The 25,697-nt window shown below is 43.4% G+C and overlaps 2 protein-coding genes across 8 annotated transcripts in view; one reads left to right on the top strand and one right to left on the bottom strand.

Annotated features, from left to right (window-relative positions):
- Positions 1-25,697, bottom strand: part of DOP1A (DOP1 leucine zipper like protein A) — a 307,594-nt gene that overhangs the window by 133,845 nt on the left and 148,052 nt on the right. The window lies entirely within an intron of this gene.
- The window catches only part of UBE3D (ubiquitin protein ligase E3D), a 194,972-nt gene that overhangs the window by 58,540 nt on the left and 110,735 nt on the right, over positions 1-25,697 (top strand). For all 7 annotated transcript variants that reach the window (XR_008891266.1, XR_008891262.1, XR_008891264.1 and 4 more), the window contains 4 exons: positions 3,083-3,308; positions 8,254-8,323; positions 10,212-10,281; positions 19,755-19,863. Coding sequence is in view for 1 of the 7 variants with exons in the window: in XM_056565969.1 (XP_056421944.1) it covers positions 3,083-3,308; positions 8,254-8,323; positions 10,212-10,281; positions 19,755-19,863 (475 nt within the window). In the remaining 6 variants the exon portion in view is untranslated. The remainder of the gene's footprint in view (positions 1-3,082; positions 3,309-8,253; positions 8,324-10,211; positions 10,282-19,754; positions 19,864-25,697) is intronic.

Genomic DNA, 25,697 nt, shown 5'->3' with positions numbered 1-25,697 from the left:
AACTTCCTGTGGAGCATACAGCAACTTATAAGTACTGGAAGGGTTAAGATTTTTAAATAGAAGTAATTTACAAATCTGTTTAACTTTGTGGCACCAGTTGATTTAAAAAAAAAAAAAGAAAAAATTCCACTGGTGTACCCCTTTAACCTGTTGGGGACGGAGGGTGTACTTGTACACCCTTCGCCCACTCCCTTTCACTCCCTCGAACAACGGCTGTGGCCTGTGGCTAATAGGCAAAATTTTCCTGCATGTAGTTATGATTTTTTCCAGAAGTATGACAAAATCAAACCTATATAAGTAGGAATAGAAGATAGTCAGCTACTCCTTTCCTTGCGCCCGGCAGTCTCCTCAGAAATATGAAGAAAGAAAGCAAGAGCCAGCGCACGGTCTTCAGATTTATTCATGAGGTATACACAGGTAACAGGATAGTACACATACCGGCACTCCGGATAGGATGTGACGCGTTTCGGGTCACGTGACCCTTTGTCAAACAGATAGTTGGGTGGAGATTAACCACCTTTTTATATGGTGTTTCACAGGTGCAGCTTGACTGGCCAACGGAACAAAAGTCCATTAACCCTCAATAGCTCGAACGTTGTGAAAACATCAAACAAGCTTAACAAGAAAATGTTACAAAAATGCACAAATGCACAAGTACAAATATGTTATGTTGCATATTACAAAGTTCTATATGCTAACATAATAAAATAATGCATATTTAAAGGTAATATATAGAATTGGTATAATATTGCAGAGAAGAGGTGTAGGATTAATCGTAGTGCAGAATAATATCAGATCTAAAATTTAGACCATACGGCTGGTAACTGCGTAAATTGTATATCCAAAAGATTTCTCTGTTGCGAAGGGTTTTAACCCTATCACCACCTCGTTTCTGCTTGTGAACCAATTCTATACCATGAAATAAAAAGTGGGATGTGTCACGGTTGTGTTCGTCACAAAAGTGTTTTGAAACACTGGATAGATTGACATGATGGGGGTTTAGAATGCCTCTAATGTGCTCCTGAATCCTGATTTTAAGCGGACGTTTGGTGCTTCCTATATAGGAAAGTTTGCAGATTTTGCAACAAATCCTATATACCACAAAAGTAGTTTGGCAGTTTATAAAGGATTTTATGGGCAAACTGTTGAGCAGAAAGTCCAGGTGTGAATTTACACTTATCGGCATATCTGCAAACAACACATCTTGAGTTGCCACAAGGAAAAAAACCTTTTACTTTGAGCCAATTATCGGCTCGTGGACGCACACTGGGTAACTTGCTAGGAGATAGCATGCCACCCAGTGTGGGTGCTTTCCTAGAAGAAAAATTGCATCCATTTTTTTAAGAATTTAGAACTTTGGCTAAAATTCTTAAAAATGGATGCAATTTTTCTTCTAGGAAAGCACCCACACTGGGTGGCATGCTATCTCCTAGCATGTTACCCAGTGTGCGTCCACGAGCCGATAATTGGCTCAAAGTAAAAGGTTTTTTTCCTTGTGGCAACTCAAGATGTGTTGTTTGCAGATATGCCGATAAGTGTAAATTCACACCTGGACTTTCTGCTCAACACAGTTTGCCCATAAAATCCTTTATAAACTGCCAAACTACTTTTGTGGTATATAGGATTTGTTGCAAAATCTGCAAACTTTCCTATATATGAAGCACCAAACGTCCGCTTAAAATCAGGATTCAGGAGCACATTAGAGGCATTCTAAACCCCCATCATGTCAATCTATCCAGTGTTTCAAAACACTTTTGTGACGAACACAACCGTGACACATCCCACTTTTTATTTCATGGTATAGAATTGGTTCACAAGCAGAAACGAGGTGGTGATAGGGTTAAAACCCTTCGCAACAGAGAAATCTTTTGGATATACAATTTACGCAGTTACCAGCCGTATGGTCTAAATTTTAGATCTGATATTATTCTGCACTACGATTAATCCTACACCTCTTCTCTGCAATATTATACCAATTCTATATATTACCTTTAAATATGCATTATTTTATTATGTTAGCATATAGAACTTTGTAATATGCAACATAACATATTTGTACTTGTGCATTTGTGCATTTTTGTAACATTTTCTTGTTAAGCTTGTTTGATGTTTTCACAACGTTCGAGCTATTGAGGGTTAATGGACTTTTGTTCCGTTGGCCAGTCAAGCTGCACCTGTGAAACACCATATAAAAAGGTGGTTAATCTCCACCCAACTATCTGTTTGACAAAGGGTCACGTGACCCGAAACGCGTCACATCCTATCCGGAGTGCCGGTATGTGTACTATCCTGTTACCTGTGTATACCTCATGAATAAATCTGAAGACCGTGCGCTGGCTCTTGCTTTCTTTCTCTATATAAGTAGGGTATCATTTTATGGACCTACAGAATAAAGATCAGGTGTCATTTTTAATGAAAAATGTACTGGTAGAAACGGAAGCCCCTAAAATTTACAAAATGGCGTATTGTCTTCAATTTTGTCACACAATGATTTATTTTTTCCGTTTCACCGTCGATTTTTTGGGGTAAAATGACTGATGTCATTACAAAGTAGATTTGGTGACGCAAAAAATAAGCCATCATATGGATTTTTAGGTGCAAAGTTGAACGGGTTATGATTTTTAAAAAGTGAGGAGGAAAAAATTTAAGTGCAAAAACGGAAAAACCCTCCGTCCCCAAGGGGTTAATAATCACCCTCACAGTAGTAGATTAGGTAGGTTGATTTTCCCCAGTCAGAAAAACACACATCCTACAAAATCAGAAAATTAAATTTGATGTTGCATTCGTTTCCATTTGGATAATAATGTAGAAATCGTACAGCAGACTCCTAGTTATGAGTATTTGAGGGGAGCTATGTTTGCACGTATACACAGCAGCCAATCTGTAAGTAAAATAGACTTCTCATTAGTTCACCGTGTTCTATCAGTGCTACAATAAGCCAGTGTAAACTCCTTATGCTGTGTTGACTACTAGGGATACTACCCTATTACTATAATATGCTACCCTTACATAGAGCAGCATACAGTACTGTATACTTTCTCTCTTTCTACAGTGTGTAATTCTTTCTCTGGTTTCATTCCAGGCAGTTTCTCCGAGTCCTTCCTCTGCCCAGTGAAAACTGGAGCTCTCTGGTTGAAGAATGGTGCTGCCACCCCGATCCCTTCGCCAACCGAAGTTGCCTGCCCAAGGTTAACGACTGCTTCCTGGGAGACACGTTCCTTTTGGTGAATAAAGCAAATATTTCCGCCCCCCCTGGAGAGAGTAATGAGATGTCATCTGTTCCTCATCCCGTTGATGCAGACGTCTCAGTAAGTTATTAGTGTTAATGACATCAGCTAATTGGTACATTTATATTGCCCAGTATAACTTTATTATCTCCAATGAGGTTTATTTCAGGGAGAAGGGGACTCTTAATCTCTCTGTTAGTGGTTCCAGGGGTCCTTATCCAATACCAGGTGCAATACGTTTGTGGGTGAAATGATGTTATTCATTTTCCTGACAATATTGCATGCCTGTGCGAGATATTATCTTGCCGTGGGAGTTAAATGGCAGTGAGCCCTGCTGCTTGCATTCTATTGTGCCCTTTACCAGGAAGAAGTTAACTCCCTGACTATGTTGTTTGACATTTTCCTCTTAGGGGCCTTAAATGGGACCAATTTTTAGTTAATATAAAAAAATAGTAGCTTCAATAAATAACCTGGATTGACATCAAAGTATAGAGCAGTATTTCCCAACCAGAGGGCCTCCAGCTGTTGCAAAACTATAACTCCCAGCATGCTCGGACAGCCTTTGGCTGTCCGGGTATACTGGGAGTTGTAGTTTTGCAACAGCTGGAGGCCCCCTGGTTGGGAAACACTGGTAAACTATCGATGGTAAACATATTTTATAAGCTCTAATTGAGAATTATTAGTGTATAATAATAATAATAATTTTTTGCTATGAAGTATAGTTATGGGATGAAATAAAGAATTTACTGAAAGTGGACCTATCCTTTTGACAGGTCTGTTATAGTCAATAATTGCATTCCCCATAATATAACAATTTTGGAATGTATTTTCTCCTTACTCTGTGTTTATATTGTAACTGTCTTATTCCAACAAGAAATGTATTTGTAAACTGACAACTGCATGATACTAATTGAGGGTATGTCTCGCAAATGCTGACACTGTCCAATCAGTGCTTTTAGTGCCAGACAGTGAATCGACACACCCTTTTGAAATGCCCAATTGTTAAAGGGGTACTCTGGTGAAAAACATTTTGTTTTAAATCAACCGGTGCCAAATTTGTAAATTACTTCTATATAAAAAAAAAACGTATTCCTCCCAATACTTCTCAGCTGCTGTATGCTATGGAGGAAGTTGTATAGTTCTTTTATGTCTTACCACAGTGCTCTCTGCTCACACCTCTGTCCGCTTCAGGAACTGTCCAGAGTAGGAGCAAATCAGCATTCAAAAGTGACCAAAACATCAGCCAGGAAGCATAGGAACTGAGAAGTGGTCTGTGATCACCACCTGCAGAACCACTCCTTTATTGGTGGAGTCTTGCTAATTGCCTATAATTTCCACCTGTTGTCTGCTCCATTTGCACAACAGCATGTGAAATTGATGATCAGTCAGTGTTGCTTCCTGAGTGGACAGTGTGATTTCTCAGACGTGTTATTGACTTGGAGTTACATTGTGTTGTTTAAGTGTTTCCTTTTATTTTTTTGAGCAGTGTATGTATATATTTATTTATTTATATATATATAATATATAATATCGGGCTCATCGAAGATTGCCACAACTGATTCCAGAAGTGCATCGGTTAGCATAATTTGTTTTGGATCCGGCGTTAATTATTGTGCATGCCAGACAAGGAACCGCAGTAAGATGCGTTCCCCTCTTCGGCGGCCATGCGGCATGTTTCTCCATCCAGCATCCAACTTGGGATCAGTTCTTCAGTCAGTTTTCCTCTGGTGCACGCCGGGGAGAACGCCTCTAAATAACTGACATATGTAAATGAGGCCTCATTTCTTACTGTGTGAAATATAACCCACTGATCTGTGGGTGTCTAACCGCTGGGACCTCCACAGATCCTGAGAACAGGAACAGAACTGTCCCCACGTGTGGCATTGCTGACCTCGGTAATGTTTAGTGGCACTATAGATTATGTACAGAGCACTGTTTGATCTACCTGGTCTACATTTTTTATAGAAAAGGGAAAAAATAGAGAGACCGATACCATTGCCTTGTATATTACCCTTGATAACTAATGGATCTGTGACAGACGCTCACCTCAGGAAATTAAGAAAAACGCCTATTACCCAAATATTTGGGTATCAGTGTCCAAGAGATGCTGCTGTGCTGCTGGATCACAGGAACAAGGGCAACTTGTCCTGAATCTTAATGGAAGCAATAATGGAAGAAAACAGGACTCTGCTCTCGCCTGGTTTTCCTCGCCTGGTTTTCCTCCTATCTCTCTGGCCGCTCCTTTAGTGTCTCGTTTTCTGGCTCTACTTCTTCTCCTCTTCCCCTTGCTGTCGGGGTTCCCCAGGGATCGGTCCTGGGTCCTCTACTCTTTTCATTCTACACATCCCCCATTGGAAAAACAATCAGTAGATTTGGTTTCCAGTACCACCTCTATGCTGATGACACCCAACTCTATACCTCTTCCTCCAACATCACCCCTGCACTCCTACAGAATACCAGTGACTGTCTCTCTGCCGTCTCAGACATCATGTCCTCTTTATATCTGAAACTAAATCTTTCTAAAACAGAACTTCTTGGTTTTTTCTCCATCAACTGATACTGTGCCTAACCCTGACATTTCCATCTTGGTATGTGGTACTACCATAACTCCCGGGCAGCAGGCTCGCTGTCTTGGAGTTATACTTGCCTCTGATCTGTCTTTCACTCCCCATAATCAGTCTCTTTCACGTTCTTGTCACCTGCATCTCAAAAACATTTCCAGAATCCGCCCGTTTCTCACTACTGAATCTGCTAAAACTCTCATTATTGCTTTGATTCACTCCCGCCTCGACTACTGTAACTCTTTACTAATAGGCCTTCCTTTCTCCAAACTCTCTCCTCTCCAGTCCATCCTTAATGCCGCAGCCAGACTCATCTTCCTCTCCAGCCGCTACACCGACGCCTCCTCCCTGTGCCAGTCACTACACTGGTTACCAATTCAGTCCAGAATACAGTACAAAATCCTCAGTCTCACACACAAAGCTCTCCACAATGCTGTACCTCCCTACATCTCCTCTCTCATCTCTGTCTACCATCCTACACGTTCTCTCCAATCTGCTAATGATCTCACACTAACATCTTCTATAATCCGAACTTCTCACTCCCATCTCCAAGACTTCACTCGTGCTGCACCGGTTCTCTGGAATGCTATCCCTCAATCCCTCAGACTCAACAACAACATCCATAGTTTTAAACGTGGCCTAAAAACACATCTCTTCAGACAGGCCTACAACAGTCTCTAATTGGCCTCAACATATCCCTAACATATCCCCAACATATCCCCAACATATCCCCAACATATCCCCAACATATCCCCAACATATCCCCAACATATCCCCAACATATCCCCAACATATCCCCAACATATCCCCAACATATCCCCAACATATCCCCAACATATCCCCAACATATCCCCAACATATCCCCAACATATCCCCAACATATCCCCAACATATCCCCAACATATCCCCAACATATCCCCAACATATCCCCAACATATCCCCAACATATCCCCAACATATCCCCAACATATCCCCAACATATCCCCAACATATCCCCAACATATCCCCAACATATCCCCACACCTCTTGTTTGAATAGTTATTGTGTAATATTATGTCTGATACTTGTCTTTGTTTGTACCCCATAATTGTAAGCGCTGTGGAATCTGTAGGCGCTATATAAATAAATAAAATAAATTTAGTATTCTAGGCCCTGCTGACTCGTGATAACAAGTAGGAAGAAGCCAAGAGGTTCTTTTTAAAGGTCTTTTTTTTTGACAGGTTGCAAAATAAAATATAGATGACTCATTTTGAAAGGAGTCCTTCCTTCCTCAGATCAGTATCTACATTCTTGGCATTGTGTGCGTCCCAGCAGTCGGACCCCCACTAATCAGCTTGTTGTCCCTATTAGAAGGAAGTTGTTGGTTTTTCTTTTAAAATATATATCACTACAATGGTCCCTCGACATACAATGGTAATCTGTTCCAAACGGACCATTGTTTGTTGAAACCATCAGATGTTGAGGGATCTGTGCAATGTAAAGTATAGGACAGTGGTCTACAACCTGCGGACCTCCAGATGTTGCATAACTACAACACCCAGCATGATCGGACAGCCAACGGCTGTCCGGGCATGCTGGGAGTTGTAGTTTTGCAACATCTGGAGGTCCGCAGGTTGAAGACCACTGGTAGAGGAAGTTGTACTCACCTGTCCCCGCCGCTCCGAACCGTCACCGCTGCCCTGGATGTCGCCTTCCATCACTGTCGCCGCGTCCCCGGGGTGTCCTTGATGCTCCAGCAAGGCCTCTGCTTCCCTCTGCTTCTGCATCCTCGCTCTCCATCGCCGCCATCACGTTACGCACACCGCTCCTATTGGATGACGGGACGGCGTGCGCAGCGACGTGATGACGACTATGGAGAGGATCCCGAAGAGGACCCGCCGGAGACCTGAGGACAGGTAAGTGATCATCACCGGAGCACACGGGGCACCGTAAACGGCTATCCGGTGGCAGCTGAAGCAGTCTGTGCTGCCGGATATCCGTTTATGCGATGGCCCCGACATACAAAAGCATCGTATGTTGATGCTGCCTTCAACATGCAATGGCCTCTGAGAGGCCATCGCATGTTGAAATGATCATGTGTTGGGGCCATCGTAGGTCGAGGGGTCACTGTATATAATTAGTTTTATACATTTTTTTTTTTTTTTTTTTTTACCACTGATCATTATTTTATGACCCAGCAGAGGGTAGATGTGCTGCTGTATAAAAGCATGCATTGGAGTTTACGTACATCTAAAAATTGTCCCTGATATTAGAAGCAACTAGTTTGTGTGAGCGGTTTGCTAGGTTAATTCATTGCGCTAGTATGTTTCTGTTATATAGTGAGTTTGGACAGATGTCACTGAATGTCAGTGCTAGAGGAACAGCACAATGAAGTTCAGTTTGCCCCCAGAGAGGATATATAAAATTATACATTCCTTAACTAAAGGTGTAATGTGACATTTAAGTGACATTTTTCTTGTTTGCAGAAATCAAAGGAAAATACCAAAGTCGTTTGCAAGCGTTGCAAAGCAATACTGGGAGAGACTGTGTCATCAGGTATGTAAAAGAGATACAATCCTCATTCCGTTCTGACAATAAAAGGCTTGTTCTGCTTTCATGTTCTGGACACGTTCAGCTGCTTCTTATATCAGCTGTAGTATTGTAAAGGAAAGATAAGGAAAGTGTTCATACTCCCAGTACAGCGAGTCACTTTCTATTGTCACTGTTTTCTAACTGTAGAACAAACGAAATTTTAATATTCATTGAAATATTTTTCTAAATGGCTCATTATTTGCAAATTAAACCCAAGAGAGTCTCGGCGGGATGATTGATCATTGTAATGCATTGTGAATGAAGCAGATAGAGTCACACACTCATTGTCAAGGGCATTGGTGACCCAGATTATACTTCTAGTAAGCGCCAGCCTTGTGGTCTCTGTTTAAATACTATACAAATCTGAGATATGTTGGCATTTCTAATGGACATGAGAAGATTTGTTATAGAAGTAAATAAACTGTTACTAATTATTTGCTCATTCCGTCACTCACTAGATCAGTTGTATGAAGTATTTTCTATCTGCTAAATATTTCTAGCTGTGTCAAATGATCAGGTAGTTCACAGTTCCATGCAAGTGCTAAAAAACAAAAAAAACAGGCAAGGACAAGCAAAATCTGTTTGTCACACCCCACTATGTAAGGCTTTACGTGGTGGGAGAGATCAGTTGACTTATAATGTACTCCTGTACAAATGCTGCATAAACATAAAGCATTGCAAACCTATATGCCCCTGTTCTGGAACCTCCAAAAATCCACCTGTTTTACAGGTCTTAGTCCTGTACTCCCCCGTTGTATTTCTGGTTGAACAGTTGTTCAGAACTGTAATTACCAGAATGCATTACTTTCCTTTTCCTCACAGTCCTCCCACCCAGCCTACTTCCCTCCTACAGCAATCCTTTCAGTGTCTCATCCAGAGCTGTTACAGAGCATCAAATTTCACAGCAGACTAAAGCACAATCAGCGAGGTTGCAGGACCTGGTGTATTTATTTCCTGTCTGCTCCTCTGCCTGTGGCATTTTTCAGCACTCATGGCAGCATGCTGTAAACACTCCTTATTCTCCGTAAGACTGTGTTCACACATGGCGTCTTGTTAGCGGTACTTTTGCAGTTACCACTGTTTTCACAGTAGGAAATTGCTGAAATTTACAGCATTTTCTGTAAAATGCACAATTTTTAATTTAACTGTAATTTTTGTCAGTTTTTCCCTGCCTCCTCTATATGCAGCGCTATTCCCGCCCCAGTAATAAATATGCTAATTTCTTCACTCAGAGGAGCTCAACAACCTGGCTCCCCACCTGCATTGTGCACAGCAGCTCTATAGCAATGAGGATACAGGGAAGGATAACTTTGTGTGTGTAGGTAGCTACAACCAGACAATAGGAACAATAGTATTGTTGCCAAACGAGTACTAATGTGAAAAGGTTGCGTATCCCATACAACCTGCAAACAATGTATGTAGTGGGGGTACACTTTCCTCAAGTCTGGGCTTGATTAAAACCAATGTATAGGTGTATAAAAAAAATATATATGATTATATAAATATATATACATATAGAATAATGTAGATCTGACTCGCTGGCCAGAGAGCGCGTGTTGACCACCGCAAGACGCGGTGGCGGACACGCCCCCTCAGTACAACTCTGTGTCAGAGCCGGAGCGCTACCTTCGGCAATCTCCGGCTCTGTGCCATAGAGTTGTATTGAGGGGGCGTGTCGGCCGCCGCTTCGTGGCCAGGACGCCAGCGGTCGGACTCGCTGCAATCTGAAACTTATCCCCCATCCTTAGGATAGGGGATAAGTTTTTCACCACTGGACTACCCCTTTAAGCCCCTAAATTTTGATTTGGTCATGTTTTATTCTCTCAATCTATTTTCCCTTTTTTTCTTTTAGATGCTGTCAAGTATTACCTTACTGAAGTGATTATTCAGCCCTCTTCTCAAGCATATAACATGAGTTCAAGGTACACTTTTTAAAAATTACTTTTATTCCAAACAGAAGGCCACTTAATGGACCACTAGTTTATGGGAAATGTTAACAAGCCAAATGTTGCTTTTGAGAGGCCCTTTGATACATAAAAGCAGCAACCTGTTTATATCCTATGGATAACATTTTTTTTATTTTTTTTTATTACTTTGAAATAATTTCACCAAATGTTCAGGTAAAAGCAGTGTCTCACCAGTCCTATCCCTGCCCATATGTCCTAGAAGGGCCAATAATTTTACATCAAACATTCGCGAAACGCTTGGCATCCCCTTACAAGTGGCACTGTGTGGCAGCCTGAAATGGTTCACAGAGACGCGAACTTCGCCGTGCTCCTCTCCGGCGGGGCCTTGTGACGTCACTGACGTCTTCCTTCCTGATAACTAAACTTTGCTGTCAAGTAGGGGGTCCCAAAATATCATCCTGCGAGCTGCGAGTTTGAGACCTCTGGTCTAAAGGATAATGTGGGTTCAGAGTTAACCTCTTGAACCACCACACAAAGGTGAGGACTTAAAGGGGCATTCCAGTTTTTTTTTTTATTTGACTATGCTACAGGGGCTGTAAAATTAGTGTAGTTCTGTACCTGTGTGTGACGGTTTTCTCACAATTCTTCTGTGAATTTCACCCCGATATTTATTTTTAACAGTATATAATATAACTGTTGTCTCAGATTTTTCCCAGGTTGCAAGGTTGCAATGCGGCCGAGACCTGACTCACTAGTCAGCTGATGACAGAGAGCCTGTCTGCTTCAATGGGTGGAGCGATCACTTGGTGAGAGAGAGATCAATCTGCAACTAATGCAACAGCTGTAGGCACCCTGATTGAAAACCACAGGTCTTTTGAATGGATGCAGCTCATTTATATTTCAATGGGTGGGGTGGCTGATTTGTGGGAGGGAGGAAAATGGAATTATGGGGTTTGTAGGAAAAGAAGAAAACTCAAAAAGGAAATACCAGTTCACAAAAAGCTAGCCACAGTGTTATGGTAATCTCACAGCATAGCCATTTAGCACCAAGACAAGCGCAGATCCTTCCTAAGCATGTCCATTACTGCCTGCCAGGTACGTACTAAAATCACCTTATGGTGGATAACCCCTTTAACTACATAGCCTGGTTCATGGCACCCCTGAATTGCCCGGGTTGGCAGAATTTAGAGCACAGCCAATTGCATTGTCATACCAGCATTGGTTGGTTGGTAAATTGAAGACAGCAGACTGTAAACAAGCAGAATTATAGTCAAGACAGTCCAGAAGTTCTCAGTACAAGGCCTATAACTGGGGAATGTCTGAAGATTGGGAAAAGACTCCTGCCTATGATATCACTTTATGGCAGCAGCCCCTGTAGCACAGTGCTGTAGCCCGGCTGGTCCCCGGTGCCCACAGCCCGGCTGGTCCCCGGTGCCCACAGCCCGGCTGGTCCCCGATGCCCACAGCCCGGCTGGTCCCCGATGCCCACAGCCCGACTGGCCCGACACACCCTAATTTGCAATAAGGTTCCTGCCCGTCTAACAATTTGGGAAAAAGTGCAGGAAGTAGTAAAAAAATAAATAAATAAATAAAATAAAGACTTAGAAAGCAATTAAGAACAATTGAATTGAAATCCAGACACTTGAGGTTATACAATGATATTACAATTTTTTTTACTGACCCCAAGTCCTAGTACAAGCATTTCTGTCATTTAAAACAACTTTTGACATGTTGTCAAGACATGTAAAAAGTTGAACTCACATCTGAGACTTGCTGCGATCGCAAGTTATAAGCCAGTGAAGTCCCCGGCATATCTGACCTTTTCACTGCATAGACTTTTATGGTTGTTTTTAATTGACAGTAATGCTTTAACACTCACATTGCAGAACATTTTAGCTATGCCCTGTTTCTGTTCAAAAAAGCCTGAAATTAACCAAAAATGGCCAGTTTGCAAAAATAAAATGAACCCTGACCCTTTTGTGACCCAATTTGCGGTGCAGGCTTAGGATATCGGACTATTGGCTCTGTCAGGGGCGGACACAGACAGCAGAGGGCCCCTGTGCAAAGAATATGCCTGCCCCCCCCAGGTAATATGTTTGCTAGGTAAGCGGGTAGTACGTTTGCAAGTAGTACATTTGCTAGTTAGGTAGGTAGAACATTTTCTAAGTAGGTAGACAAGTAGTAAATTTGCAAGATATTTAGGCAGTTAGTAAGTTCAGTTGGTAGGAAGGCAGGTAAAATGTTTGGTGCTAGGTAGGTAGGCAGGTATAAGTTTGGTTGGTAGCTGGGTAGCCATGTAACATTTGGTAGGTAGGCCCTTTGTCCAGTGTTTTCCAAACAGGCTTTGACTGCTTGGGCATGCTGGGAGTTGTAGTTTTGCAACAGCTGGAGGAACCCAGGTTGGGAAACAATGGACTAAGGACCTACCTACCAAACCTGAGAGCCTCCAGCTGTTGCAGAACTAAAACTCCCAGCATGCCTGGACAGCTAAAGACTGTCTGGGGGAATGCTAGGAGTTGTAGTTTTGCAACAGCTGGAGGAGCCCAGGTTGGAAAATACTGACTAAGGAGGTGTTTTCAAAACAGTGTCTCTCCAGGTGGTCCAAAACTACAACTCCCAGCATTCCCGGACAGTCTAGTGAATAGTGAGTACAGCTCTGGAGTATAATACAGGATATAACTCAGTACATAAGTAATGTAAAGTGACCCTATACAACGTGACATCTTATACAACGGGTGGCACCCATTGTGCAAAATCTAACTATTGCGATAAATGAAGGGTCACGTTACATTACTTATGGTGGAAGCAGCAGGTCACTCACCTCGTCTCCTAAGGAAACTTTTAGATTTGACTGTTGTGAGGCTCCTCAGATTCTGTTATATGAATGGCGGCTCTGGAGTATAATACAGGATATAACTCAGGATCAGTACAGGAAAAGTAATGCAATGTATTGTATGTACACAGTGACCTCACCAGCAGAATAGTGAGTACAGCTCTGGGGTTTAATACAGGATATAACTCAGGATCAGTACAGGATAAGTAATGTAATGTATGTACACAGTGACCTCACCAGCAGAATAGTGAGTACAGCTCTGGAGTATAATACAGGATATAACTCAGGATCAGTACAGGAAAAGTATTGTAATGTATGTACACAGTGACCTCACCAGCAGAATAGTGAGTACAGCTCTGGAGTATAATACAGGATATAACTCAGGATCAGTACAGGAAAAGTAATGTAATGTATGTACACAGTGACCTCACCAGCAGAATAGTGAGTACAGCTCTGGAGTATAATACAGGATATAACTCAGGATCAGTACAGGATAAGTAATGTAATGTATGTACACAGTGACCTCACCAGCAGAATAGTGAGTACAGTTCTGGAGTATAATACAGGATATAACTCAGGATCAGTACAGGATAAGTAATGTAATGTATGTACACAGTGACCTCACCAGCAGAATAGTGAGTACAGCTCTGGAGTATAATACAGGATATAACTCAGGATCAGTACAGGATAAGTAATGTAATGTATATACACAGTGACACCACCAGCAGAATAGTGAGTACAGCTCTGAAGTATAATACAGGATATAACTTAGGATCAGTACAGGATAAGTAATGTAATGTATGTACACAGTGACCTCACCAGCAGAATAGTGAGTACAGCTCTGGAGTATAATACAGGAGCTCAGGATCAGTATAGGATAAGTAATGTAATGTAAGTACACAGTGACCTCACCAGCAGAATAGTGAGTACAGCTCTGGAATATAATACAGGATATATAACTATTATAATTACTAGGTTCACACTGATAAATCTTCAGACAGCAATGCATTTTTGAGCGGATCTGCAAAAAGATCTGCACGGTCCTAGCGCCGCCCAAAGGGATCGCTTCTGGAGATTCATCAATGTGAACCAAGCCTTATACATGTGAGAAGGGGATTACACATGTGAGAAGGGGATTATTATAATCCTCCACTCACATATATGTAACATCTCTCCATCACATGTGTAATCTAATAATCTCCTCCTCACATTTATAATCGCAAAATCAGATTATACATGTGAGGAGGGGATTATACATGTCAGGAGGGGATTATACATGTGAGGAGGGGATTATACATGTGAGGAGGGGATTATACATGTGAGGAGGGGATTATACATGTGAGGGTGGGATTATACATGTGAGGAGGGGATTATACATGTGAGGAGGGGATTATACATGTGAGGAGGGGATTATACATGTGAGGAGGGGATTATACATGTGAGGGTGGGATTATACATGTGAGGAGGGGATTATACATGTGAGGAGGGGATTATACACATTAGAGGATTATTATAATCCTCCCCTCACATATATTTATCATCTCTCCCTCACATGTATAATCTGATAATCCCCTCCTCACATTGATAATCCCCTCACATATGTAATATCATAATCAGAGTATATGTGAGGGGATTATACAGGTGAGGAGGGGATTATTATAATCCTCCCCTCACATATATGTATTATCTCCCCCTTACATGTACAGTCTGATAATCCCCTCCTCACATTTATAGTCCCCTCACAAGTATAATCTCCTAATAAGATTACATGTGAGGGGGTTATTAGACTATACAGGGGGAGATGATACATACACGTGAGGGGAGGGTTATAATAATTATTATCCTGCAATCACATGCATAATTTCTCCCCCCCCCCCCCCACACACACACACAATCGCAACCCTGCACCCCCCCCCCATCCAATCCTCACCCCACCCCCCTGCCAAACAACCCCTACCCCTCAACTCACTTGTAATCCGGATGATATACCGCTCCATCTGGCGGTGAGTGACGCTGCAGCCTGGAGGCCGTGTGTGGGGGCTGTAAATCACTTATAGAGAGGAGCGGAGGACTCCTCTCTGTTCCGCTCCTCTCATCTCTATGATGCCCGCGGCCCGCCGTGACGTCGCACGTCACGTCAGCGGGCGTGACTATTTCCCAGGCAGCCACAGTGGTCCTGGGATAGTGGCTGCCTGTGGAAGATTGACGGCAGAGGCGGTGGCAATGAATTAGAAAAAGGCCCCCTCCCAAAAAAGGAAGCGGGCGGCGGCGGTTGTGGACCCCCTCCCTCCCTCAGTCTAAAATTTTGACGCCTGGCCCGCCTGTTTCCCAGCCTGGGATGTCATGACCAGGGCCCCGCGTGGGGGAAAAGGGGCTAGCTGCTTTTGGGCCCCCAGGAATGAGAGGGCCCGAGGCAGCCGCCCCTTTTGCCCCACGTTAAAGACGGGCCTGGCCCCAGTGGTCAGTGAGTGACTGTCACTCACTGACTCGCTAACAGTTTCAGTTCCGGCTGGGCCCCCCTGGGCTCCTGGGCCCCTGTGCAGCTGAACAGGCTGCACATATGGTATGTCCGCCCCTGGGCTCTGTTGATTGTAAGGTCACACGTGTGGTCCACTGAAACCTGCAGAATCTAGAATTCTCAGTGATGAAACATTCTGAGTGCAGGTAGTTATTGGGGGAGAACATACAAAGTCGGTAGTGAGCAGTTTTACTAGCTTTTAGTTTTCTTCTCTAATATAATTGTGGCCCATTCCAGGACATTTGCACTGAGATCATTAGTTAATGTATGAAGCTAATGTATTTCTGCAGTAAATGGCTTAATCTTTTAACAATGGCATATTGGAAACCCATTTTGTTCACATTGATCTGAGTCATTTACCATTGAAAACGTCCACAATATGCAGGAAACAAGTGTAATTGTTGTTCTGCTGCAGCTCTCAGGGGTAAAAGCGTCTCATCCTGCTAATATAGGCCAAGTAGAGGGCGTGATCTGGCTGCTGAGCTGCATGGTCGCATGCTAGCTGAGCTCCGCAGCTAAATACCCGTTAAAGAGACGAAAGCAAATCACCGACTGCAAGTCACTCCAGAACCCGTATGACAACTACCAGACATGCCTGTCAAAAATGGAAGCCTGCAAAGCCCAGATCGCTAAAAAATGTGTTTAATTCCCCGGGGGGTGCCAGCCAAAATGGTGCCCGCAACTTCATCCACCAGTCTCCTCAAGCAGCTCGTGCACCGAGCCCACAGGAAGGTGAGCGACTTCACCCACAGCCACAATGCCAAAATGCCTCCGACTCTGCTCCGCACTCACCTCGGGAGACGCCTGACTCATCGGGTGGCTTGTCTGTAGACGCGACGTCTCCTCACCGCAAAGTCAGCAGCGATGAAGACCGCGGTCTGCAGCACGGCCACTCTCCCACTGCGCTGCCACCGCACTTCACGACCGTAGCAACGGCTGCTGCCTCAGCCTCACAGCGCGTGAGACTCTCGTTCGGCTCTACAGAAACAGAGGTAGGCCAAGGGGAATGCTTACCTGGAGCATTCCCTGTACATGAAGACCCCCTGGCTAACATACCAGTCTCTGGGCAACATCTCACAGACAGCACCATGAAAGACATGCTGTTGCTCCTGAGACAGACCTTCATACACGGCATGCTACAAGTAGTTAACCCTCTACAAACCACAGTGCAAGATCTGGGAGACAGAATAGACCACCTAGAAAATAAGTTTGGAGAGTTTTCAGATTCTCATAACTCCATAATTGACTCTCACAATTCTCTAGAAAATGATGTGATAGTCCTTAAAGGGGTACTCCGGCGCTAAGACATCTTATCCCCTCTCCAAAGGATAGGGGATAAGATGCCTGATCGCGGGGGTCCCGCCGCTGGGGTCCCCCGTGATCTTGCACGTGTTCGCTCCGGGTCTGATTACTGGCGATCACGGGGACGGAGCATTGTGACGTCACAGCTCTGCCCCCTCAATGCAAGCCTATGGGAGGGGGCGTGAAAGCTGTCACGCCCCCCCCATAGGCTTGCATTGAGGGGGCAGAGCGTGACGTCATGCAGAGCCGTGACGTCACAGCACTCCAGTCCCCGTGATCGCCAGTAATCAGACCCGGAGCAAACACGCTTCGGGGACGGATTCTAATGTGGTGCTGCGTGCAAGATCACCGGGGTCCCCAGCGGCTGGCCCCCCTGCGATCAGGCATCTTATCCCCTATCCTTTGGATAGGGGATAAGATGTCATAGCGCCGGAGTACCCTTAAAAGCCAGGATGGCGGACTTGGAAGACAGGAGCTGCCACAATAGTGTGAAACTCCGTGGCTCCCGCGGATATTCCTGATTATGTGCACTCCATCCTACAAGCGGCTTTGCCCAATTGCACATCTCAAGAATTGGAAATAGATAGAGCCCACAGAGTGCCTCGTCCAAGACCTCTAGAGGACTCTGTCTGTACCACGGGATGTGCTGGCCCACATCCACTTTTTCACTGTTAAAGAATGGAATATGCTAGACGCACTGATGGACTTCCAGCTTCCTACCACCGTATCTCAGTGTATGCAGATCTTTCTGCTGCGACTTTACAAGCCCGCAGAGCACTAATTCCAGTCACCGCCGCCTTGCGCTCTGCAAAAAAAAGCATACAGATGGGGCTTTCCGATGTGCCTCTTAATCCACCACAAGGACTCTCTGCATGTTGTATGTAACCTGGAAGTAGGTCTGGATGCATTAAAAGCTTGGGACATTTCTCCTGCTTCCCCTATTAAGCAGCCTTGAATGGAGAAAGACTGGTCCACCACCTGACTCTGTCTGTGATCTCAATTTTGCCTACTGGTTGTGTGGGCTCTGGCGGTGGGACCACTGCTCTCAGCTTCAGAACAGATTCTGACCCTCACATGTTGACGGCTGATCCTCCCTCAGGAGTTTCAGATATACTTCTGCTTTTACAATTGTTTTACGGTTACTGTCAAAGTGCTTTCTTTTTTTTTATGTCATGGTGGAGCCTTTTCCGTAATGCATTTCCAGGTGCTAAATCTAGTGATTCCTGACAGGCGCATGCTGGCTGGGAGGTGCGTCCTGTCCCTGGTATAACATATTCTAGCTGACTGTTTTTTTTTATGCTCCGCATAAGCGTTCATGTCTTTGGAGGGAGGCACAGTCCCTGTGCTGCGATGTTTTGTGCGATCAGGAAACTCACCTTTTAGCCAAAGATGCCTATAGGTTGCACCATCCAGCTTATTCACATGTTTTTCAATCACATTTTAGCTCGAAGTCCAGAGGGGTCCTGATCGCGGTCAAAAACACTGTCGCATTTACGCTATGTGACGTCAGACACCCAGGGTCGGCATGTAATTTTACGTTGCACCATCGATGCCTCTGAACTTACTATTGTAGCAAAATATGCCACAATACACACTGCTTTCCAATGCTCATCCCACCTGGAATCAGCTTTCAACACAATCATACGGTGGTATTATACACCTGATAAGCTATCCCGCATATACATAAAGATACTTCTAGCGTGTGTTGGAGCGGTTGTGGTGCCTGTGGCACCATATTTCATATCTTATGGGAGTGCCCGATGGTTGGCCCCTTCTTGACTTCCTGCAAACATTTTGGTAAAGGATACCATAGGAGTTGATGCTCCCCTACTCCCCAATCTGTACTGCTCTTCTTAAACCTTCAGAACCTACCGAAAAACCCTAGACCTTTAAACAGTATAATTTGTATCCTAGCCAAAACAGCCATAACAAGCTACCGGAAAACCCCAACGATCCCCACCCGGGAGTCGCTGCTGCATAAAATCAATACTACTTACTCCTATGAGAAAATGTTGGCCCTTGGATCGGGTAGACAGCAAGCATTCGCAGCTAGATGGGAATGCTGGAAACACTCGCCCTATTGTGTGGACATTCACAACTTTCATTACTTCTCTTAACTCACAACTATCCCAGCCCCCCCCCCCCCTCTCCTCTGCTTAAGGCTCAAGCCTTAATTTTTTCCATTTACTACCTGTTCGCCTATTGCTAGACGAAAGTATACCTTTACTGAATTTTATTTTTATCGTAGATTAGCACCACATCCTGAACATCCACTGATTCTGGCGTTTATTACTGTATTTAGACTACTACGAAAAATTTGGTTTCTTTATAGACATAATGGCTCTCCACTTTTTAGTTTTTGTTTTGTTCTAAAAGGACATGCATGTCACAAATTGCTGTTTCTATACTTGATGCGCCCCTGGGGCGCTTACATAAATATGTATGTACCTATTTGTTTAAAACTTAAATAAAAACTATTTTGGAAAAAAATTAAATAAAATATAGGCCAAGTATGACGTATGTCGCAGTGGAGGTGTGTTAACCTGCTTTGATTCTTGACATTGACTTATTCCACTCCAAAAAAAAGTGTACGTCTTTTTTTATTTTCTTTGTACAGTAAACATGATAGAGAATGTGTGTCTCATCATTATCTGTTAACTTTCTCCAGTAAGCAAGGCTTCCATTATATACAGTAGGGTGCTGACAGCAAATAAAGAAAATTGATATTGGAGAGGTTTTATTTTGTCCTAATGACCACTAACCATTAACTTGCCTGTCTTTCCAATGATAGTTAACATGGACACACACTGTGAAGACTGATCTTTGTTTCAACAGGAAGCAGTTTGTGGAAAACATAATTGTCCAGCTTCTCATGGAATTATCGGCCTCCAGAAGCACCTTCAGGTTCTGTATTCAAGGACAAGATGGCAAGCTCTACCTATTGGTAAGAAAAAGCCATTTCTCAAAGTTACCTCTTTCCTTTTGCAGAGTGTGAAATTAAAGCTAGCACACACAGATCCTCAGATCCCAACTAAAACATTGGGGGGGGGCTGACCGGGGGATGGGCTGTGACCTACCTCTGCCGGTTCCTATCATTTCCTTATTCCCAGCTCACCCTTTCTCGTAAGATATAGTAAAATATGCAGTGAGTACTATCACAGCCGTGTGAGGAATGGCTTGCTGAATGGTTGTATGTACGGACACTTTGAGTTCTCTTTTTTTTTAATCTTCTATGTATTTGGTAATGCTTTTAATACTGGTGGTCATAACAAAGCTTTTCCTTTTGAATATAAAGAAAATTGAAGTTTCAAAATTGATCGGTTAAGTAACAAATTGTACATTTAAGAAGAAATATTAAATGTCACCTTTTAAAAAGATTTAAATAAAATATTTTCATTTCACTAAAGACTTAAAGGGTAGCTCCCACCATCCTATTATTATTTTTTCTGTCCCTGCCTATTGCCCTTCTATCCCTAACCCCCTCCCTGCTTTTAATTTTTATTTTTACTATATTAAAAATGCTTTTTGTCTGCCTGGCAGTGTGCTCACTACCAGGCAGACTTCCCCAGCAGGCACCACGTCACTGATGCCTGCTGGGGGGGACTTCCGCCCTTAGTTCATCTACACAGGGTGCCTCCAGATGTTTAATCACTACAACTCCCAGCTTGCCCTGACATCTATTGGCTGTCAGGGCATGCTGGGAGTTGTAGTATTGAAACAGCTGAAGGCACCCTGTGTAGATAAACTATTAGTTACATGCGGCGCTAGCCCGTCTCCTTCCCCCCCGCGCCATACCCCGTTCCCTCCACTACAACACCCCCCCCCCCCCCCCCCATTACACTTACTGCAGAGTCCGGCAGCGGGCTTGCAGGGACAGCGGCGGCGACGTGCAGGAGGCGGCGGTGGCGGCGATGTGCTGGAGGAGTGGCCTTCCAGCCAGTGGCTGGGGAGCCAATGCGCTCGCTCCCTGCCTGTCTGATTGTCGCTCCCTGCCTGTCTGATTGACAGGCAGGGAGCGAGCGCAGGCTGAATGAAAAAGGACCGATGCCCGGCCGCATCGGTCCTTTTTCAGGCGTGACGTCACGCCAGGCTGCAGCCGGCCACTAGGAGGAAGACCCCTAGTGGCCGGTTTTCAAATGTAAATTAAACTATTTTAATAAAAAATAAAATAAAATAATAAAAGAATATTAGAGAAATGTTGTAGTACATAAGTACTACAACATATCAAAAAATAAAGTTGGTGACAGTGCCCATTTAAGGTTCCCTTTTTTTTAAATCAAGCTCTTGATTTGGAGTAATATTAACTGTTCTGTTCCATTTCAGAACTGCATAACTAACAACATTTCCTTCATATAATATTATCACAATAGTTCTCTTTACAAGGAGAAATTATTGTGTAATAATGATGCAGGACCCTGGCTGCTGCCCTGCATGCAGCATTAGCAAAATAACATGAAATCTGTGGCGGGAGCCATACACAATTCTAAGTAGTGCAGATTTATTTATATCTTAGAACAATTAAGTACTGTATATCTTGCATAAATTAATAACATTATTTAGGAATGATAAATATAGGTCTAAACCTCATATTATAATCTTATACTAGTATTTTTTTCTGACAGAATTCTGTTTTCTTATCACTGCTTCATATAGTGGACAACCGAAGATACATGAGCGCTGTATCTCCGAATCTCCCTTAGAGGTACATGGAAGGGCATGTTGGCCTCTGGTTCATGTCGTGGTCAACAGCCATTGGACTCCCTGTGATAAGACACTTATCCCCTATTCATGATTAAAATATATTTTTTAAGCCAAATAAAAAAAGCGTTATCACTCAAAATACATACAGTGCACCAACTGCCTTGTATATAAATATGGTTACACAGTAAGTGTACTTTCAGTTAACTCTTCACAGTAAGCTGACACATCTACGGTATATACATATAACTGTCTCTGGTATCATTCATTGCTGATTTCCTCCATATACTGCATACACACAAAAAAGTTGTTCCTGATCCCCTGTCTCTCTTTAACTGACCTCTATAAGCAGCAACAGCATGGAGGACATTATAGATCAGTACAAAGTGGTACAAGCTGTATGAAAGCTGTAGATCTTTAGCCGAAACACAATACTTCAGTGTCCTGATCAATCTTAAGAAGATATTAGCAGTTTTTGATGCTTTGAGGGCAATAAACCTGATAAGTGGTGAAAGAGAGGCATTTGTGATTTATTGCTAATAGGCATTACAAAGTTACTTATACCGACTATAGATTTATAAAGTTTGTTTAAAGGTCAATTACCATTTAAGATCTTCTTTTTTTTATATACCGTATTTATCGGGGTATACCACGCACCGGCCTATAACACGCACCCTCATTTTACCACGGATATTTGGGTAAAAAAAGTTTTTTACCCAAATATCCATGAAAAAATGAGGGTGCGTGTGTGCGCGTGTATACCCCGATATACCCCCAGGAAAGGCAGGGGGAGAGAGGCCGTCGCTGCCCGCTTCTCTCCCCCTGCCTTTCCTAGGGTCTAGAGCGCTGCTGTCGGCCCTTCTCACCCCCTGGTTATCGGCGCCGCTGCCCGTTCTGTCCCCCTGACTATCGGTGCCGGCATCGATAGCCAGGGGGAGAGAAGCGGCGCCGACAGCCAGGGGGAGAGAAGGGGCAGCGGCACCCATTGCCGGCGCCGCTGCCCCGTTGCCTCCCCCCATCCCCGGTGGCATAATTACCTGAGTCCGGTCCGCGCTGCTCCGCTGCTCCAGGCCTCCGTCGTGCGTCCCCGGCGTCATTGCTATGCACGGCGCGGCGCATGACGTCAGAGCGCCGCGCCGTTCAGCGCATAGCAATGACGCCGGGGACGCACGACGGAGGCCTGGAGCAGCGCGGACCGGACTCAGGTAATTATGCCACCGGGGATGGGGGGAGGCAACGGGGCAGCGGCGCCGGCAATGGGTGCCGCTGCCCCTTCTCTCTCCCTGGCTATCGGCGCCGGCACCAATAGTCAGGGGGACAGAACGGGCAGCGGCGCCGATAACCAGGGGGTGAAAAGGGCCGACAGCAGCGCTCTAGACCCCAGGAAAGGCAGGGGGAGAGAAGCGGGCAGCGATGGCCTCTCTCCCCCTGCCTTTCCTGGGGGTGTATCGGCGTATAACACGCACACAGACTTTAGGCTAAAAATTTTAGCCTAAAAAGTGCGTGTTATACGCCGATAAATACGGGTATATAAAGGCTAAATTCACCTATTGTATTATTTTTTGTAATTTTCCACTCATGACCCTTTCTTAGCAGATTTATGACAAAAATGATGCTTTGCACATTTTTTTTTACTTTTTGTTTTCTTGCAAGTGAATTTATCATGTACAACTACAGATTTCTGCTGTATGTGGAAGATGTATTATACTGAACAATTTATAAAGCTCACTGCAAATGTCCATACTGTCAAGTCTAAATTTGTTGGTGCAATTAAGGCTTAGGCTATTGCAGTTGATCCTTTTGGCTATTCTCTTACCCATATTGTAAGCATGAGCAATATACTATACTTATTCAATGCACGGGTACTATCCTAAGGAACAGAGAGGTGGCAACTGTACATAAATAAATCCACTCAGATCTTTGCCACCACAGGGCTGAAATAAAGTTTTTGTTTGCTTGTTTTGAGGGGAGTTAACACTATACAAATGCAACCAAACTTTTCATTAAACTGAGTAAAAGGGGGAGTCAGAGGAAAAGTTACTGAGTGGCCCATAGCAACCAATCAGATTGTTTGTTTCATTTTTTTTTTTAAATGCCCCAGAAAAATAAAAGAAGCTGATTGGTTGCTATGGGCAACTCAGCAACTTTTCCTCTGGAAAAGTTTTGATAAATCTCACCCAAAGTGCCTATGTGCATTTTTATAGCAATTTTTCCACTGATTTGAATGCATTGAAAATAAAGCACCTTTGCACATAGTCTTACGTATAAGTCTCACTTGACCGACCTATGTGTCTCCATGGTTACAAAACTTCACATAAACCCTGTATACACTGATTTTACAGGGTTTTTTTTCCTTTCCAGCTGTTCTTTTTTTCTCTGTAATGTACATTTGGTCCTTTAGCAAGAAGTATGGGACAGATGATTGGCGGTATGATGACTTCAATATCAGACAACACAGCATTGTTTGTAGTCTGTAGCCAAGGAGACAGAAGTCTCCATAGATGTTATAAACAGTAGGATAAGGAGTTTAATAAGTGCAATAAAAAAAATTTAAGCCGTTACTTACAATCCTATAGAAAACCATATAGCACATTGTGAAAAAAAAATTCAGCTCTGCTACTTAGACTAAATAAACTCAGCTACGCATGTAAGTTGAAGTCTATGTGACTTGTTAGATCACTCATACTATTCCACACTTCCACTAGTTAAGCAGCTGTACACCTTTAGTAGTTCCCTATGAGTAAAAGTTGTGTAGATCCTTGTCTATATTTATCTTTTAAAATGAAACTTAAATGAAAGTACATATAATTAAAAAGTCGGTGAATGGAAAATCCTACATCCATATAGTGTCTTAACCTAGCAATCTACAATCTGCATAATTTGGCACCTTCAATAGAAATTGTGTCCGTTGACACAAACACATAATTTTGTTAAAGGGGTACTGCTACCCTAAAACATCTTATCCCCCTATCCAAAGGATAGTGGAAAAGATGTCTGATTTCGGGTGTCCCGCCACTGGGGACCCCGCAATTTCTCATGCAGCACCCACCTGTCTCAGCTGCACGAAGCGATCTCCATCACATTACTGGTCATCACATTACTGTGCAAGCAAATATAAGACACTTTGTACTATCTGTAATATATGAAACATATATTACAGATAAATAACAATAAATATAGGAAAACGGTCCTACTAGGCTGGGGATGAAGGTAAAAATATAAGAATGTGAAAGAGAATAAGAGGAATAAAAGAGAGTAAGCATGAAGTAAAGAGATGGTGTCCAATGATAAAATAATATTTAATAGGTACATGCACAGTCTTCAGCAGGTCCCTTGCCTCAGACTGTCAATAAATAAAAATGCTATAAAATAAGCTAAAAGATTAATGCAAAAATATTTATACAGGATTTCTCATGTAAGAATGTTCATGCAATACTAGGTGCTACCCCTTGGGACAGGTCAGGGAAAATAGGACATTCGGCAATTTAGGCACTTAAAGTGCTGCAGGTGCTGGAGTTAGTATAGTCTTTCCACAATTAAAAGTCACTTGATATAGTCATTGTTTTATCTGCAAAGACAGCTGTGTGTCTGTATTGTAATAATATCAGTTGAAAGTATTTGGTGACAGAATTTTTTCAGCGCTGTAGGCCCCCTTTTTCTAGCCCACTTTACCCTGTCGGCACAGGGCTATATGTAAGAGGTCTCAAAGCTGGGGGTTTACTGTTGTATAATCGGTTGCTCTGTTTAATAGCCTCAGAACATCGCTAACACGGATGGCGTGGGGACCAATGTGCAGGGTTCTGAGCGCAATGATGTTAGACACAATAACACACAGAGTTCTCAATTTGTAATCCTTCGGAACTTTGCTAAGGCCCGGCGGCACGGGGACAAGTGCGTGGGGTTCCAAATGAGCTGTGATGTGGCACTATGTGCCTCTTACCGGATTCTTCGCTGTAGCTAGCCAGCGGAGCGGGGGATGGTTCCTGATGAATTTTGGAATCCGTGCAGAAGATTCCTAGGTTCAAAGTCCCCCTTTGTTTCCACAAGTAGGGGTGAGGGTAAGAGTGTTCTCGGGCTAGA

Source organism: Hyla sarda, chromosome 3, assembly GCF_029499605.1.
Source record: "Hyla sarda isolate aHylSar1 chromosome 3, aHylSar1.hap1, whole genome shotgun sequence".
In the NCBI taxonomy this organism is placed as follows: Eukaryota; Metazoa; Chordata; class Amphibia; order Anura; family Hylidae; genus Hyla; species Hyla sarda.
This window is presented reverse-complemented; position numbering and strand designations above follow the sequence as displayed.